Below are 17,446 nucleotides of genomic sequence, written 5' to 3' on the forward strand. Positions count from 1 at the left end.
AAACACACGGCTGATTAATAAGAGCCGAGTTTTTCAGCCGTTTTAACTTCCAAATACAAATTGCAAGTTAATAAAGAGTGCTCGCGCTCGGTCAGCTGACCCACATCAGATATGAAGATACAGATTACACCAAATGTGTTGTGTACATTTGAAATCCAAAAATAATCCATTTATGTAAACTAAAACCATTTCCCTCCAAATATCACCAGACTTTGAAGCGTAAGAGACCGACGATCGTGACTGAACCACAGCGGCGCCTCAGACTGAGCAGCTTTAAGCTCTGATTGGTCTGTTCATAATGTGTTCATATGTTCATTCTGTCATCCGATGCAAACAGCCCAAAACAACCTTCAGTGTCTTTTTTGACGTTTCATGAATAGCTTTGCTTTTTACAGGCATGACTGTGCGAGTTAATATCTAGAGTTTAACCCTTCAGGACTGCATGAACCCAGTGAGTCTCAGACTGGTTCCAGTGTGAATCAGTGGTTTTGTCATGAGTAAACATCCACAGTGCGACTGGTCATCTGCTGGATTCTCACTGAGGATCACAGATCTAAAAAACACATAAACTGTTAAAGTATAGAAAACATTGAAGGAAACATTCAGAAGTTTGTGAAACCTGCAGAGCAGCATCTTGAAACCAGAGTTTGATCGAAGAAGATGAACTTCTTTCAATCACGACACCTGCAGGGTTTCAATTGTTTTTCGTGTGTGATCTGATGACTTCCAGACACACCTTGAGTTGTTGAATTAGCACCACGTGACTCTGTAGGTGTGGCCAAGTCCTACACCTTGACTGACAGGTGCTAGGTCCAATCAGACAATCTCCCTCCGGAGAAGAGTTCTGCAGTTGGTTTCTGGTCCATGAATGATGCGTTGGCACTGTTGCCGGGCAGATGTTTGAGTGCGTTCAGCAGAGCGACCACAGATAAAATATTTTCTATATATTGTTTTCGATTAAACACCATATCCACTTTCATTTATACGCTGTTTACTGTAACCATCTTTATTTAGATTTAAAAATATCTTTTGGAAATGCAAAACAAAAAAGCATGTTTCATACGACGTCTTTTTTTCTACTGTTTTTGGATGAATGATGCTTTCATGGCACTCTTTGCTCACTCTTGACTTGATGTGAAACATCTCTTATTTAAACTTTGTTTAGAACATCTTTTAGCGGCATGCTAAACATTAACTGGAACATCACGAGTAGCTAAAGCCTCAAACTGAGTCGAACATGCTGAAGAAGAGCAGAGACGAACAAACCCTCTCGTACACCGTGGAACCAATTTTTACTAGCAACCGACTTCTTCACAACACTACAGAGAAAACAGCCAACCAGCGGAGGGGGAACCAGTCGTTCAGCTGGACAACCAGTGCATGAAGATAAAAGCTGAATCACACAAGTCATCTGTGGACATGTGGATTCAGCCTCAGAGATTATTACGAACGCCTGGTGAGGACAATCCTCCAGCTTCCTAAACTGGACTCTTCAAGGCAAATATTCAATTTCTATTTTTACCTTCATGTACTGAAGGAAACAGACAAAGGAGACAAAAGATCCACTGTCAAACTGTAAATGGATAAAGACACAGTTGAGCTCAGTCTGACAGTGTAGAACTAAGGCTGACAAACTGAGGCTGGGATGTCCTAAAAAGGCCACCGTACAAAGAACAAACCCTTTAATTTAGCTAACAACTTGAACTTTCCACCAGGACAAACAATTTGTCTCAACGCTTCTAGGAATGATAAGAATAGAGACGTCTCCATTTTCATCTAAGTTTAGTTTCCTGCTGCATAATGAACAAACAGCCTCACTGATTGCTAATGAGGCAGCTAATGCTAACAGCTCAGATTTCTCATCTGCAACTCAGTGTTTTGTTGTCGCTCAAGGTTCTTTTCTGGTTCCTTTTTTGTTTTTCTTCCTCACCCTTTGGCAGATGCAAAGTAGTTTGAAGGTTATCTCCTTCCTGCAACACTGATGACAGTCAACTACTGGTAAGAATCTGTTTAGTTGTGTGCAGTGAACATTACAGCCTCCAGGGGGAACTGATGTATCTACTTTTAGCCTTAGCGTTAGTTACTGGTTGTGATGAATGACTGGTTTCCCATCTCTGCCCCTGTACAGAATCACTTTTTACGCACCTGTCACATGATAATCTTGTCTAAAGTGTTCTGCCCACAAACTGATGGATGCCACAAATCAGTGATGAGAAAACTTCACATCAAAGTGATGCATTAGCGTTTTTTTTTTTTTTTCATTGCCACCGATACATGAACACACGAGCGAGCAGCTACGATAAGCAACGTCTCCACGGAGAAACAAGCGTCGGCTCAAAATCTACAGCGAGCTCAAACACAAGAGGAATACAGCCATAGAACAGTAGTTTGGTCTTTTTTTGATCAAAATAAAGGATTTAAAGTGTACTTTCATATATAAGCAATAAAAAATAAGTAACATCTCAATACTCCAATAATAACTCTTACATTAATATTGTGCTCATTGGGATTCTATCTCTTTACAGGTATTTATATTAATTCTTATAGATATTTATATATATACTTTTTCCTGTTTTGCGTCCCCTTGCCATAGGAACTGTACGCCACCTCCAGCGGTTGACAGTGCAAAGACCTCATTGATATGGTTTATGAACAGAGATCAGATCCCTGTGGCTGATGGGAGTGTGGAAGGCAATAAGTGGTCAATGAGGAGATGGTATGAGGCTGACGGTTAGCACCACAGAAGGTCCAGAGGGACAATCCACTTCAGAACTTCAGGAGAGACAATCAACTCTAGAAGGTCTGGAAGGATGATCCACCTGGAATGGAATAATAATGGAAAATTTGCTTCAAAATGTGCTCCAGAACTCCAGGAGGAGTGAAATGCCCCAGGGGGGCTCTTCTGGGAGGAACCATTCACTCCAGAATTACAGGAAGAATCATCCTTCTGTGCCACTGTTTTTGTTTTTTTAATACTTTCTGGCTGTAATGACTTAATTTCCCCGGTGTGGGATCAATAAAGTCTCAGCTTATCTCATTTATGTTATCCACTCTGGATGGTTAAAGAGAGGTGATCCATTCCAGGAGGGATGACATGTCCCAGAAGGTCAACAGGGACCATCCACTCCAGAGGCTCAGGAAGGACAATCCTGTCCAGAAGATCAGGAGGGACCATCCACCCCTGGAAGGTAAAAAGGGATGATCTGGCCAAGAGGATCTGTAGGGACCATAAACTCTAGAATGTCTGGAGGGACTATCCCACTCAATAAAGTCAGGAGGGAAGTTTCACTCTAGATGATAGGAGGGAGGATCCATTTCAGGTGGTCAGGTAGGGACGATCCGGTCCAGAATATCAGGAATTAATTGTCACTCCAGAAGTTCTGGAAAGTTGATAATTGAGTGATCCACTCCAGGAAGCACTTCAGTTGAAAGGAGTCAAACTCCCATCCAACAAACAATGAGCTGAAGGATGATAAACAGACAGACGGGACCCTGTAAAGTACCGGAGGTCTTTCAGTCAGGAGACACTGTCAGTTTTTTTTTCAGACGCAAATCGTGGTCCAGAGTTATTTAGGATCAAACGGCACAGATGTAGATTAGCTCAAGAAAGTCCAGAGTGTAGATCAGTCAGTTTTATGGTTTTAATCCAGTTCTTACTGGCTCTGAGTAGTTTAAAACAATAACGGTTGACACCAGTTGAGTCCTGATACAAACCAGGCTAAGGGTAGCTCGTCACTGCAGCCTGTTTCTGGGCCAGACGTCGTAGCTCCTCCCTGATAGCCTTTATTAGGGATGCAGAAGTGTGAGCAGAGGGCGAGGCGTCCTCTGGCGGGTACTCTGGGGTGGGTGAAGTTAGAAGGAGAGGTGGAGCCGACGGATCCCGCAATGAGGAGCTGGGCATCTGGAAAACAGAGGAAGAGGAGAACTCAGGAAACGACAGCACCTGTGGGGAGAAGGGAGAGATTAAGAAGAGGGTAAGGCCACGACCAGAAAATAAAACCAGACAAAAGACACTGAAAGAAAGTGCAAAGAAACTGATGTCAGTGGTTGTTTGTCATTGTGTAAAAGCTGCTAGCCTTGGGGCACTTAACAATATGAAAGAAACTATAGGAACAGAACACAAACATCACTGTTAACTTTTCAACTTTGATTTAGACTGAAGAAAATCAACTTTCTGTCTGATTTGCAGCCTGAGGGTAACCAGGGTCTCGAGGGCAGAGCTGGCCTTGACTTGTCTTAACTGTTCGGACTAGTCACCACGGCTTTGTCCTGTGACCCAGCTTGTGTTACTACGCTGATAAGTACAGAATGACGGAACCACTCAGTTTGGCCCAGTACAGTTTGATTTTGCTGCTCCCCATATTGAACTCACGCTTTCTCTGCTGGCTCCTGGTCTGGACAAGTCCTGGTCTGAGTGCTGCTGGTTCCAGCTGGAGCCAGTGGGACCTGACATGCTGCGACCCACCCCAGGGTACGCACCAATCTGACTTGACAAACCCACCTGGGTCAAGTGGTGGAGCTGTGCACCTGCAGGTCAACAAATGTAACAGACACAACAAATTTAATTTAAGGCCCCATCTGGAGGAAAATGTGCGATAGAGTTTCAGATGTTTGTAGGAGGCGGGGACAGGCTTAGAAGGAGTGATTCATTACTCTATCATGACAGCAGTGAACCTGTAAACAAGCACAGCAAAACCTACAAATATAGTGATTACTAAAATGCCTTTCATGTAGGATCGAGTCTTAATCAGCAATGCATGTGATCAGTACATCCAACTGACTGTACCTGTGCTGCCCCCTACAGGTCGTGGTCTGGATGAGGAAGGCGGGTCCTCGTACTGGCCTCTGCTGGAGTAAACTGACTCTGGCAGCTGGTCTCCAGTAGGAACGTACCCTCCCGAGCTCAGGCCCTGCCTAGGTAAAACATGCAGAGCATCAGTACTGATTATGGTTCAGTGTACAGACCTGGACCTGGTTTAAGTGTACTGATACTGACCTCTGCAACAGGCCCTGTACAGACGTGGGAGACATTCCCAGCTCTGCGTATCTCTACAGAGAGAGGGAGAGAAAAAGGAAATCAACACTGAAGACGGAGTCTTGACAGAAGGAAAATGGCCTCAGCTGCAGGACGACAAACTCACTGCAGAAAAGGGGCTGTGAGATGGGGCTGCTGGGTAAGAGCCCCACTGCCTGCCTGGGGGGCGGGGCTGGGGGGAGGGGCTGGGCAGGGCAGGGCTTACCCCGCTCACCCCGGCGCTGCCCTGTGAGGACGGCGACACCAGGGCAAAGGCATCATCCAGGAGGGAGTGCATCTGCTGCCGCGCCTCCTCGATGGAGGGTTGGGGGGGCATGTAGGGTGGTGGGGCTGGGGCGGGGTCAAACACCTCGTCAGTAGGGGAGGGGCTTCCCTGGTCTGGAGGCAGGTCAGGGTCCGACTATATGAGAGAGGAAAAAGAGAATACAAAGTAGATTGTCCTGATCTAACATGGCTACTGTAAAAGATGTTATTTACATTTACATTTTTATTTTCCATCTCAGCACTGCATCCACTCTTATGCTGATGATAATCTATTATATCCACTGCAGCTACCTCAGACCCGTCCTCTACCGCTTTTGATGACTGCCAGACCACTTACATTGATTTAAACTTCCTTTACATGTCTAAAAAATGGACTGTTAATATTAAATCTAGGCCTGCTTCACAAACAGACTAAACCTCTACAACCTCATTAGTGCCCCCTTTTGGCTACAATGTTCATCACACACAAAAATGCTAAACTGCTGAATAAAGATGGAGAAATCATGTCACTGTTTTTAGCTCCTTACCACTAATGGAGTAAAAACATTTACCCTTATACAGAGGGTGGCACCAGAGGAAAGTTCATGTTGTTACCTAAATCAAGAGGATATTCTTTGTACGACGGCCTTTCTAAGACATCTCAGACACCTTGTTACCCTCAGCTCCACTCCATCAGACTGGACTTAATGGTGCCTTGGCTCTTTCATTTTTCCCAACAGAATATCGGACTCCACACATACAACCACAAAGTTTTACCAACAAGCATCTTGAATCTGCTGATGTGGCCGAACTTCTGACAGTTTGGTGAAGTCCTGAGTTCTTGTTAGCACTGTCTCTCTCTCTTAGAGGATCTCTTCAACGACCACTGAAGTGTGATTTGATCAATAAGACTGAGTCCACTTCACTGCCAGCCTAATCAGTGAAAAAGCATTGAACCTCTTCTGTAAAATTCTCTGATCCACGGTATCGAATGCTTCCTGTAGATCCAGAGTAGCGCCAGCAGGACAGAGGTGTACTGCTAACTGCTTAAGGACACTGACACTGAATAAACTGTTGTTTGGCTCACCATGTAGGCCACGTTGTTGAGTCCTGGGTATTTCCTGTAGGTGGCGCTGTGGTCGGTGAGCAGCCGATCTCTGTCTGTATCAGGAAGACTTCCAGGTCCTGGCTGAGCCCGCCGACCCCGAGGAGAGCGCCTCCCTCTGGATGGACAAACACACAGACATTCCCATTAAAAGTTATGTTTAATGGTCAATCTGGTCTTGCAGAGTCTTCTTGGACATGAATCTTCCTACAGAGTTCAGGCTCACAGCGCTACATTTTATCGTTTTACAGTTAATGAACTGATAGAATAAATAACACAACTAAACAATGTGAGTTAAGTTTATTGTGCAGTTACATGTTGCAGTTACAGGTGAAGTCTGACCTCCTCCTGGAGTCAGTGGGGGTGGGGGGCGAGGGGGCATCGGTTTGAAGTATGCAGTCCATGTGGTCATGGGCGGAGCTATAGAGACGCTGCGCGACCTCGCCCTGCACCGGTCCGTCTCCGAATGCGTCCATGATGTCATCCATGGAGGGGAACTCACACTGGCCCCGCCTCTTGGCACGCTGTCGAAGTTTGTTCCGGTGATGCTCGATCTCCGACTTGTGCCTCAGCGCCACCTGCAGGAGCACAGACGAGTACAGGAGGATCGATGATGTCGGACAAGGTTCAAATGTTGTCATGACGAGCGGTGAGGTGTGATGGTCTCACCTCTGTGTTGACCTTCTCGGTGAGGGTGGGGCTCGGATGGGACTGGGCGTGCGGTGGGCTCGGGCGCGGTTGCATGGCGATTAGCTGCACCTTGTTAGCCTGGCGGCGCGTTCCATCGGACGAGCCGCGAGACAGACGGTCAACGTGGTCAAAGATGGAGGACGAGGAGAGAAGCTCGTCCGGACCGCTGCCTGATGGAACAAATGGAGGATGAGGTCAGAGGTCAGAGAGGAAACTGGACAAAAGATGAACAACTGCGTCGGAAAACATCTGTTTCTTAGCTGAAAAGTTAGTTAGACAGAAGAAACAACGTTTCTTCTTCACGGAGGAGAAGGTCTGTTTGTGGAACCCTGACGTTGAACGCCCTCCAAATTTTGTGATTTCTGATATAATCTAAACAAAAGTGGTTTGACTTAGAAACAAAAGTGAAATTAGACCTGCAAGCAGGGGAGCAGGTTTGACCCATGGAACTGAATGAAGGTGCAGACGTACCCATCTTACTCTTCCCTTCAGTCCAGAAGCATCGAAAGAAAAGACAGACGACGTTTGTTAAAGACAGAAGAACAGTTTAGTTTCCCTTCATCCCCCCACCCTCCTCTTCCTCTCTTCAATCAGCTGTTTCCTGCTCAGACAGTAAATCTGCATCTTCAGTGAGCCTCACACACACGCACACACTGAACAGCTCGGGTTATGATGTCATGGTGTCTCTGACCATTTTTGGGCGTCTTCCTGTGCTGCTTCCCCTCACTGGGCGTGGCCACAGGTCGAGTAGTTTCTTCTGCTGACTCTCTGCCGCTCGATTGGTCGCTTCCCAGTGAGTCGCCGTCTGACGGGCTGAGCCTGACGAGACAGAAGATTCACTTTTGTTCATGTCTGAGTATTTCACTGTTTCTCTGTTCAGCCTCTTTCTTTCCTCTGATGACCAATATTTCATTTCTCTCCAAAAACAAGTTTGATTCTTATTTAGTGAAGAATGTTTTAGATTTACACCTCGAGAAGCCAGTTTCTGACTGTGTCTTCTTGTTTTTTTTCTGAGGGTGTGACAGTAAAGATGTGAGTCCAGGTGACATCATTTAATTACACCAAATCAAACCAAACAAAAACTACAGACTGAAAACTACATAAAACTACAACGAACTATAAAAACAAGTGAATGTGTCTATTTTTATGAGGACTGATCACAGTTTAAGGCCAAATAAGTAGCAACATTTTTGGAAAATAAATGACTAAATGAAGACATTTCAGAATGTTTTTAGAAAGTGAGGACATTTCTGGACATTTTTGCAGAGTCACAACAGTTTTGGAAAATAAATTTGAAACATTTTTGTACAGTGATGATGGTCTTGAACGTGTTTTGAAAGGATATTTTTACAGAAGTCCAGATGAGTGTGCCTGACCTGCCCCTGCGGCGGCCGGACCGGGCCACCTTGGTGGACGATCCTTTAGATTTGGGGGTGTTCAGGTCTCCGCCGTCAGAGGGTGTGGCCTCTTTAACAGGGGCGGGCAGTGGGCCGGGCTCCTGGATCACCATGATGTCGTCTTTGCTGTGCTGACCGAGGTGGAGTTTCGCAAAGTCGAAGCCTTTGACGCTGGGAGCCTGAAGCTGGGCGACGACACACGGATCAGCTGTTAGTGCGAATGTATATGACAGGAAAGAGTTAACACTTCCTGTTGACCTCTGACCTTCTGCCTCTGCTGGATGGTGTTAATGGCGTCCGGCTGGAACTCGAGCTTCTCTGAGCCGCACAGCTTCCAGTAGAGGATGATGATGATGAAGACGGCCAGCAGGACTGGGACGACCACGCCGACGATCAGCCAGATACTACTGCTCTGAGTCTCCGCCGGAGGGACAGATAGAGTCTCCACAGCTGTGGGCAGGTGAGAGACAGGTGAGAGATAGGTAAGAGACAGAGACAGGTGAAACAGGTGAGAGACAAGTAAGAGACAGGTGGGATACAGGTGAGGAACAGATAGGATACAAGCAAGGGACAAGTGAGAGACAGGTGGTATACAGGTGAGAGACAGGTGAGAGACAGGTGAGGTGCAGGTAAAACACAAGTGAGAGACAGGTGGGATACAGGTGAGGGAGAGGTGAGAGGTGAGAGACACTCCTGAGGGACTGAAGGACCATGTGTTACAATTTACAACGAGTCATTTGTCAGACGCAGTAAGAGTCGGCGCCCTAACGCTAATTTCAGGTCCAATTGCACAAAGGTGCTACGAGGTGATGCTTAGAGTGCATAGAGTGAATCATCCGTCACTCGCTGGCTGTCCAGGTGGTGGACGGAAGGGGAAGACCTGGTCTGATTAGGAGGGACGGCATCCATCCCAGTTTGGACGGAGCAGCTCAATATAAAACCAGCATGATACCATCGAGTGTTACATCTGTGTTTGTCAATCAGGTTCACAAAGTTCTGAACAGTTTTTGTGCACATATTTCATCTATCACATTCTGAGTAGCTGCAGGTCTTGACTCACGTTGGGCGAGCGGCCTCTGGACTCGGTGTCCGAGGACGATGGCGGCTCTCTGGAGGTCCAGACGGTTCAGAGTGGCCGCTGTTGCCTCGGCTGGTATACGCTCACCGCCCGGACCCTCCACGAAATAAAAGACCTCCAGGGGACGCTCCGCCCCCGACAGCCTCGCCACCCGTACCACCTGAGACACAACAGGGTCAAATTTAGAATGAATTTAGCAAATGAAACAGACCAAAAGAAAAGCAGGCTGTGAAGTTCAGAGATGCTCTGCTTCATGTTGCTCTAACACTGAACAGGTGTGTTGATACAGGTGTGCTGATGATGTGGAACACCTTTGATGTGTTTATATCTGTACGAGCTGTGTATAGCTGCACTGCGCATATACCTGCAGACTGTTGTTGCCCACAGCTGTAGCTCTCCTCCAGCGCCTCCTGCTGGATGCCTGCAGTCCTTCCTCCAGCAGCAGAGCCAGACGTCTCTCCAGACGAGCTTTAAAACTTCTCTCGGCCACCAACTGCTCCTGAACTCCCAACAGGACTGATGCAAAACAGACACAAACACATGGAGCCTCACACAAGCTCTGCTCAGCAGTATCCTCTCCAGAAACGTCTTTTCAAAATACTCAAGACGTCCATCGCAGGTTTCTGCTTCCATCCCAACGCAATGGAAGCCAGTGAAATCAACAAGTTCCACGATCCACCAAAACACACCACCACCAGCCTATCGCCACACAAACCGAGGTCAAACTGCTCGTGTGCTTTCATACTAAGGATCGAAGCGGATTGGCTAAAAAAACCCAAACAAAGCAGAGAGGTGTTCTCACCTGTTCGGACCCAGGTGGAGCGCAGATGGTGAGACGTGTTGAGTTCAGGGTAATGGAAAGCTGTGAACACAAACGCACATTTAACACACGTTCACTCATTAATATATGTTTAACAAACATTTAACACACAGTGACACTCAGTGTGTGTGTGTGTGTGTGTGTGTGTGTGTGCTTCGTACGTTCTGCGATCTGCAGGGCAGGAAATCCGATGTAGAAGCTGAACTCGACCAGGCTGAGCTTTCTCAGGTGCTCGCTGACCTCTGACCCTGGCAGGTAGTCCCGCCCATCACGTGCTGCAAAGGTGATGTCAACGGAAACCTTCTGCTCTGGTGCCAGCCGGGTCGCGGCCATGGTGATGTTCAGCAGCTGGAGACAAAGCAGGTGCACTGTGGCTGAATTTCACACTGACTCATTCATGTTGGAGCTACATGATTGTTTGAAACAAGGAAACGGGATCTCTTTCAGCATTTATGACATTTGAACTGAATAAAGTTCGTAAAGTCTTTAGACGTTCAGATCCACTAACTTAATACTCATTAGTTGCAAGTTCATTTATCACATTATCAAACCATAAACAGGTCACTGACTCACCTGTACAGTAATGTTTCCTGCTTCATGGGAGCGTCTCCGAGTTTCGGCATACGCCATGATCAGTCCTCTCTCGATCCGTTCGCTGAAGTTACAGACTCTGACGTCGATGTGGGTGGGGACAAACTGCAGCACAGAGTGGATCTGGTACCTGAGGTCAGGTATGGTGTAGAGTGGTGACACGGTGGGGATGGGGCCAGAGCTGCGTGGTGGTTGGCGAAGGGCGTTGATGACAGATATGGCGGTGAAGATCAATGGTCCTGACACGACTCGGAAGGCAAAACTGGACGGAGTTCTCAGGAACTGATAAGGAAGAGGAGAGGTGACAGAAAGCTGTCAATCATCTGATTTCATCAAAGTGAGGTCAAGGTGTGTGTCAAGGTTCACTCAGGCTCAGTACAACAGGTGAGAACAGTTCATTGATAATGATCCTCAAACTAAAGCAAGTTTGATTATGCTAAAATTTAAGTGGAGGAGGTGATGTTGGTCCTGAATGAAGTGGTGTTTGTGGAAGCGTAGGTGATGCTTGTCGTGAAGAAGGTGATATTAGCCCTGGAAGAGATGATGTTTATGGTGGAGCAAGGTAGTGTTTGTGAGGGAGGAGGTGGGGTTCGTACCTGGAGCTCCACTGAGCGGTTGAACTCTCTCTTCAGAAGATCTCTGACCTGAGTGAAACCCGCTGATGAACCTTTGGAACTGACTGCAGAACAGAAACAGACACAGATCAGCTGACTGACTTCTTGTGACTCAGTAGTACCTGCTGTTCCTGTCACATGACCCTCGGTGGTCTTACCTACTCTCACCAGGTACATCTCTGGCTTGGTGACGTTACATAGGTACTGTCTGGTGGGCGGGGTCTGGGCGACCCTGGGCGTAGTGACTGGCGGGGCTCTGGTCAGGCTGATGGCGGTGATCTGGGTGGTCGTGGTGATGGCAGTGGTCGTGGTCGTGGTCGTCACTTTGGTGGTGGTCCTTGTGGTGGCCCTGGTGGGTGGTGGTTTTGCTGGCTTCTCTATGACTACTGGTGGCTTTTCTGGTCTGTCAGGGCGGGTGGGTGGTCCAAGGGGGGGAGGGGGAGGCACCCGACTAGTGGTGTTGGAAGGGGGGCGAAGAGGGTGTCTACCTGGGACTGAGGGATGGTCTTTGGGTTTTGGAGCAGGAGGAGAAGGGATGGAAGGGGTTTTGATGGTGGTTGACTTTTCCTCACCTTTGAGAGTAGGTGAGAGGGTGAGGGGAGGAGTGGGTCCCACTGGAGGACGCTTGGGCTCCCGTCCTGGAGGAGGACTGGAGCTCGGGGATGGAGATGGAGGAGAATGGTGGGTTTGTGTTGTTGTGGCAGTGATGGGGGGTTTGGGGACCGTCCGGTTGACCTGGTCCTGGTCTCTCTCTCTCTCTCTCTCTCTCTCCCTCTCCCGGGCCAGCAGGTTGGTGTAGTACTCCAGACTGTTCATGTCCGGCAGCAGCAGCTCTGTCGGCTCCAGAGGCATCATGTCCTCCATGTCGTAGTCCTCGTCCCAAGCAGGGAAGACATCTGGATGGGTGGGGCGAGTGTGAAGGGGGATGCTGGGGGTGGAGGAGGAAGGTGAGAGGGGTAAGCGGGAGGACAGGGGAAGGATGGGACGGGCCGGGAAGGCAGTGTCATAGGAGACCCAGTCACCTCCATTGTCCTCGTCATAGGGGTGGTTAGGCAGTGGGGTGGACAGGGCCAGCTCCTCGCCATCAGGCACCATGAAGGACAGAGTCTCCAGGTAGTCTCCAGACCCCCAGGCCTCCTCCAGGGAGGGACCCTGCTCCCAGGGGGGTGGAGGGGTAAGGGTGGGCTGGGTGTGTGGGGGGAGAGGTGGAGGGAGGCTGGGGGACAGGAGGTCTGGAGGTCTCAGCAGGAGGTGGATCCCCTGAGCACCAGAGTCTGAGTCCTCTGCTGAGCCTGCGCCACCGCTGTTACCATGGTAACCATAGTCTGAAGGCAGGCTGAGGGCAGGGGGTCTAAGAGGGGAGGAGGAAGAAGAGGATGATGATGGTGATGATGGATGTGACAGAGACTCCACTGTCCTGTTGAAGTCCAGCACACCTGTGTGACAAAGAGAATGATTATAGTTCTCAGCTTCACCTTCAACAAACCTGAGGACTCAGACCAAACCTGAGGACCCAGACCAAGCCTGAGGACTCAGACCAAACCTGAGGACTCAGACCAAACCTGAGGACAGAGCCAAGCTAGCTGTTTCCCCGTTTCCAGTCTTTATGCTAAGCTAAGCTAACCAGTTTCTGTGTGGGTCCATATTTAGCGCGCATAGTTGAAAGGAAATGTTTTCCCTCCTGCCTCCTTTTCTTTTTCCAGTCTTTTTCAACCTATTTGTCTTTGTGTCATTACACACACACACACACACACACACACACACACACACACACACACACACACACACTGCCTTGACTGAGTCTCTCATCTGGTGCCTGGTTGCCGTGGTGATGCCGTACTTTGCGGCAGCATCACGTGCTGAGCGGAGACGAGTCATTGGTATTCAGGAGAGGACGTCTTCAAATACACAGAGAGACAGACAGAGAGAGAGACAGACAGAGAGAGAGACAGACAGACAGACACACAGACAGACAGAGACGGAGACAGAGACGGAGACAGAGACAGACAGACAGACTCTAGAATCAGCCTCTGCTGCTGTTTGTATTCCTAATGTAGGAAATGAGACTTGCTGGTAAATAGATTAAAAAATAGATTAATGATCACATGATTAATGAACGGATTAATTATTGAGTGAAAATGCTTCAAACGTCGGTTCTGATGGAAACAGTTCAATGATCAGCTGGAGAAGACTCTCACGCTGAACAGCATCATCCTCGTCCACCTGACTCACCTGAACATACTGCGAGCTTCAGACTGACTGTGAGAGACTGTGTTCTGTCATCGGAGTAAAGTACTAATAAAGTTTGATTCAAAGCGTCCAGCTCTGTTCAGGTCCACTTCATTATGAGAGCGAGGTCGACGTCACCTCGTTCACGTCTGCAGTGAACATGAACACTGGAGGTATCAGTCCATCACTTTAATCCTCCTCAGTCTGACATCCGCAGGTCATGTGACTCTTTCAGTGCGTGATGGAAAGGTGTGTGTGTCTATGTGTGTGTGTGTGTGTGAGTGTGTGTGTGTGTGTGTGTGTGTGTGAGAGTGTGTGTGTGTGTGCGTGTGTGTGTGAGAGTGTGTGTTTGTGTGCGTGTGTGTGTGTGTGTGTGTGTGAGAGAGTGTGTGTGTGTGAGAGAGTGTGTGTGTGTGTGTGTGTGTGTGTGTGTGTTTGTGAGTGTGTGTGTGTGTGTGTGTGTGAGTGAGTGTGTGTGTGTGTGTGTGTGTGTGTGTGTGTGTGGACACACTGACTCAGCATCAGTGGGAGGATGACAACATGAATGAAGACTCAGAATAAGATTTCTTCCTTCTGTGACACAACAGCCAATAGTAACACAGACACACGTCACATCTCCATATAAGGAACTTCCTGTTAGAAGAAGCTGAGTTCAGAGGTCAGAGGTCATTTCTAAAAACAGAAAATCAAACTGGACTGAACTTCGTTTCAGCTCTTGCTCAGATTCAACGTCACAGGTGGAGAAATCCTAATTTCTAAAACACTGGATCCTACATTTACCTGCAGCAGGTGAGCTTGACGTTACCATGGAAACCAGTGTGCCGGCCACCATCAGGATCACACCGAGTGTGCGTCCGCACGCTGAAGTTCTGGGGTCCATCCCAATCCCGGTCCCGGTCCTGGGGCCAGAGCCCGGCGGGATCACAGGGTCCATCGTCCTCAAAGGGCCGCCGGTCTGATCCCGGTACAGAGAGCCGAGGGCCCGTCAGGAGGACCTGAACCACATGAGACACAGTCAGACCTCAGCCGGCGGTTCTGAACCTTCAGGGCCTTTAAGGAGACGCGTTCATGACATATCACAGGTTTAATTTCACAGCAACTTCAGACTCATGTTTCATATCATTTAATCCACAGACACAAGAGGAACCACTGAGACCAGGACCAGGACCACTGAGGACATGGTGGATGTAGAACTGATGCCTTCAGGTTCAAGGTTCAACCAGTGGTGGAAGAATAACTCTGGTAATTTACTTCAGTAAAGGTAGTAATACCACAGTGTAGTACAAACATACCGGCATCAAAATATACTTAAAGTACCAAACGTGAAAGTACTGAAGGTGCAGAACGGCCTCGTTCAGAGTAACGTCTCCTCTGGTAATGACTGATGCCTTCATGTGTTCATCACTTTAAACAAGGAGCTGGTTTCAGGACTTTAAGAACTGCTGAGTCGTTCCATCTAGTTGTAGTAGCAGAAAAAGTAACAGAAAATGGAAATACTTGAGTGAAGTACAAGTACCTCAACACTGTACTTAAAGGTCCAGTGTGGAGGATTTAGTGGCATCTAGTGGTGAGACTGCAGAGTGCCACCGACTGAGCGGCCCTGCCTCACCCTCAGGACGGAGGCCGTGAAACCTGAAAGCGTCTCTACAGTCGGGGTTTGGTTTGTCCTCTCTGGGCTCCGGTAGAAACATGGTGGACTCTGTGAAGATGAGCTGCTTCCTCTGCAGACACAAAGACTCATTCTGAGGTTACAGAAACACGAGTCTTATTCTCAGGTGATTAAACGCTGAAGAAAAGTGTGTTATGTTCCATGTCTGCCAGTACGTCCTCCACGCTGCACCTGTGAGTGCAGGACTTGAGTAAATGTACTTCGACAGTTACTAACTCAGTTTTCTGAGAGTCTTTAATGGTTCGAGTCATTTTCAAACAGGTTCCAGTTTCTCCAACGTGACGTCACAAACTGCAACTGCAGATGAACAGAAAACGTTTCGGCTCTGAGGCTGAAACAGAAGCAGACGAAGAGTGGACGAATTCATTCATTCATTCATTCATTCATTTTTCAGGCTTCACTCAGCCAAACAGGATGAACGACGCGTCCGAGCATCAGAGCGTTTAAATGGGTCCTGAACAAACCTTCAGACACGTTTCGACCGATGACACTGAAGCGAAATGTTTTCACAGCAGAAACGTTGAAGTCTGAAGCAGCAGAGGACATCTGAGCCTCGTCCTCGTCCGTCTGTCCACAGCGTCTTCAGAACCGTGTTTATTGGTCAACATAATGATGACGTGTCACCGCCAATCTTTCATTTTTTATCCTACCGTCTCAATGAGCAGGACTCATCATCCTCACTCTTTAAAAGCAAACATGAGGAGTGACTTCATCTGTCAGCGGTTCAGCATCGACCTCGAGCTCCTCTCACGGTCATCATCAGTTTGCTCTGCTGTCAGGGAGGTAAAAGTGTGTACGTGGACCTTGAGTCAACACGGTTTGGTCAGATTTCTGTGTCAAAGGTCAAGAAAGAACATTCAGCTAATCAATGATTAATGATTCATCTTAAAAATTCATTTATCAATTAAAAACCAGATGAAGACCAGAGGCCCAAACATCAGAGGGTCAGCGCTGATCCACGTCACAGGAAACCAGGTCTCAGACTCTGAGGAACATTCCTGCAGCTGTCTGATGTTCTACAGACCAAACTGTTGATCAGTGATGGAGGGTGGAGGTCCTGAGGAGGTGCAGCAGGTTGAAGAGGGAGCAGGACTGAAGTGGGCTCACACAGAAACGCCTCAGCTGGATTTTCTATTCTTCATTTCACGTTTCCATCCCTCCTCTTCAGTCATGTCACCGGACGCTCCGCTCGGCCCCGTCCACCTTTATTCCGGCCCTGCTGCGCTAACAGCGGCGTTTCCAGGCCGCTCACACCTCTGCCTGCCTGCCTGCCTGCCTGCCTGCCTGGCTCGGCTCGGCTCGACTCGGCTCCATCTCCTCTCACACTGACCCCATTACCGGACAGAGAACCCGCTAACATCCCGGGCCTGTCTCACACCTCTCTCTCTCCTCCACGGACACACCGAGCAGGACGGCTGCTCCACAGTCACCGTCCCGGGTTAAAGCTGTAAAACATCCGTGCCCCAATTAGTCCAGTCCGGTCCGGTCCGGTGTGGCGCCTGTTTAACATAACGACCATGATTCGGATCGTCACCCCTCCTTTATGAGAGGCGGCTATGAGCGCGTCGAGAGCCGCATCTGGAGCCTCCATGCCGCTAAAACCGACACCGAGCACCGGAGCAGACCCGCAGCAGCCCGCCGCAGCGCCTCATTAACACGGATCATTAAAATACAGGGTCTTCACTGAGAGGAAGCCGAGCCGTGCCGTGCTAACGTTACACGGTGCGTTTTATCCTCAAGCACAGATGAGACCTACCTGCCATCCTGGAGATGCGGTTCGGGCGCGTCACGCCTCTCCCGCAGCCGCGCGGCGCGCTCCCTGCGCGCGTGAGGAGGAGGCGGAGAGTCCCTGCAGGATCAGACCTTCCTCCTCTCCTCTCCGTCCGCAGTCTTCTTCACTACCACGTGTCTTCGCCGGAATGAAAGCATGAACGAGCCTCCTCCGTCCGGTGATCCGGACCCGTCCGTGCTGGTC

At 48.6% G+C, this 17,446-nt stretch overlaps 1 protein-coding gene across 5 annotated transcripts; it reads right to left on the reverse strand.

Annotated features, from left to right (window-relative positions):
• Positions 1 to 974: 974 nt before the first annotated feature.
• On the reverse strand, positions 975 to 17,354 carry LOC143314901 (UPF0606 protein KIAA1549). Of its 5 annotated transcripts, none has more exons than XM_076722222.1 (21): positions 17,228 to 17,354; positions 14,583 to 14,797; positions 11,732 to 13,009; positions 11,556 to 11,638; positions 10,942 to 11,241; positions 10,530 to 10,716; positions 10,351 to 10,410; positions 9,913 to 10,064; positions 9,531 to 9,708; positions 8,736 to 8,920; positions 8,450 to 8,655; positions 7,765 to 7,892; positions 7,545 to 7,559; positions 7,053 to 7,243; positions 6,726 to 6,961; positions 6,366 to 6,501; positions 5,142 to 5,435; positions 4,997 to 5,049; positions 4,787 to 4,914; positions 4,373 to 4,527; positions 975 to 3,943 (listed from the first exon to the last, which is right to left on the reverse strand). In XM_076722222.1, the coding sequence occupies exons 2-21, from the start codon at positions 14,734 to 14,736 to the stop codon at positions 3,719 to 3,721; spliced, it is 4,344 nt and encodes a 1,447-aa protein (XP_076578337.1). In that variant the 5' UTR covers positions 14,737 to 14,797; positions 17,228 to 17,354; the 3' UTR covers positions 975 to 3,718. The 5 variants fall into 5 exon arrangements, with proteins under 5 accessions (XP_076578337.1, XP_076578338.1, XP_076578333.1 ...); XM_076722223.1 differs by having other exon boundaries at positions 5,241 to 5,435; positions 6,699 to 6,961; XM_076722218.1 differs by having other exon boundaries at positions 6,699 to 6,961.
• Between the last annotated feature and the right edge of the window lie 92 nt (positions 17,355 to 17,446).

Source organism: Chaetodon auriga, chromosome 22 (genome assembly GCF_051107435.1).
Source record: "Chaetodon auriga isolate fChaAug3 chromosome 22, fChaAug3.hap1, whole genome shotgun sequence".
Lineage (NCBI taxonomy): Eukaryota > Metazoa > Chordata > Actinopteri > Chaetodontiformes > Chaetodontidae > Chaetodon > Chaetodon auriga.

Bases quoted from the DNA above. Each gene is read 5' to 3' on its own strand.
- LOC143314901 (XM_076722218.1), bottom strand. From the start codon at position 14,736: ATGGACCCTGTGATCCCGCCGGGCTCTGGCCCCAGGACCGGGACCGGG. The intron at 10,717-10,941 runs GTGAGTCAGTGA...CTTTGTCTCCAG, and splicing joins CAGGAAACATTACTGTACAG to CTGCTGAACATCACCATGGC. The intron at 4,528-4,786 runs GTACAGTCAGTT...GTTGACCTGCAG, and splicing joins ACCTGTAGGGGGCAGCACAG to GTGCACAGCTCCACCACTTG.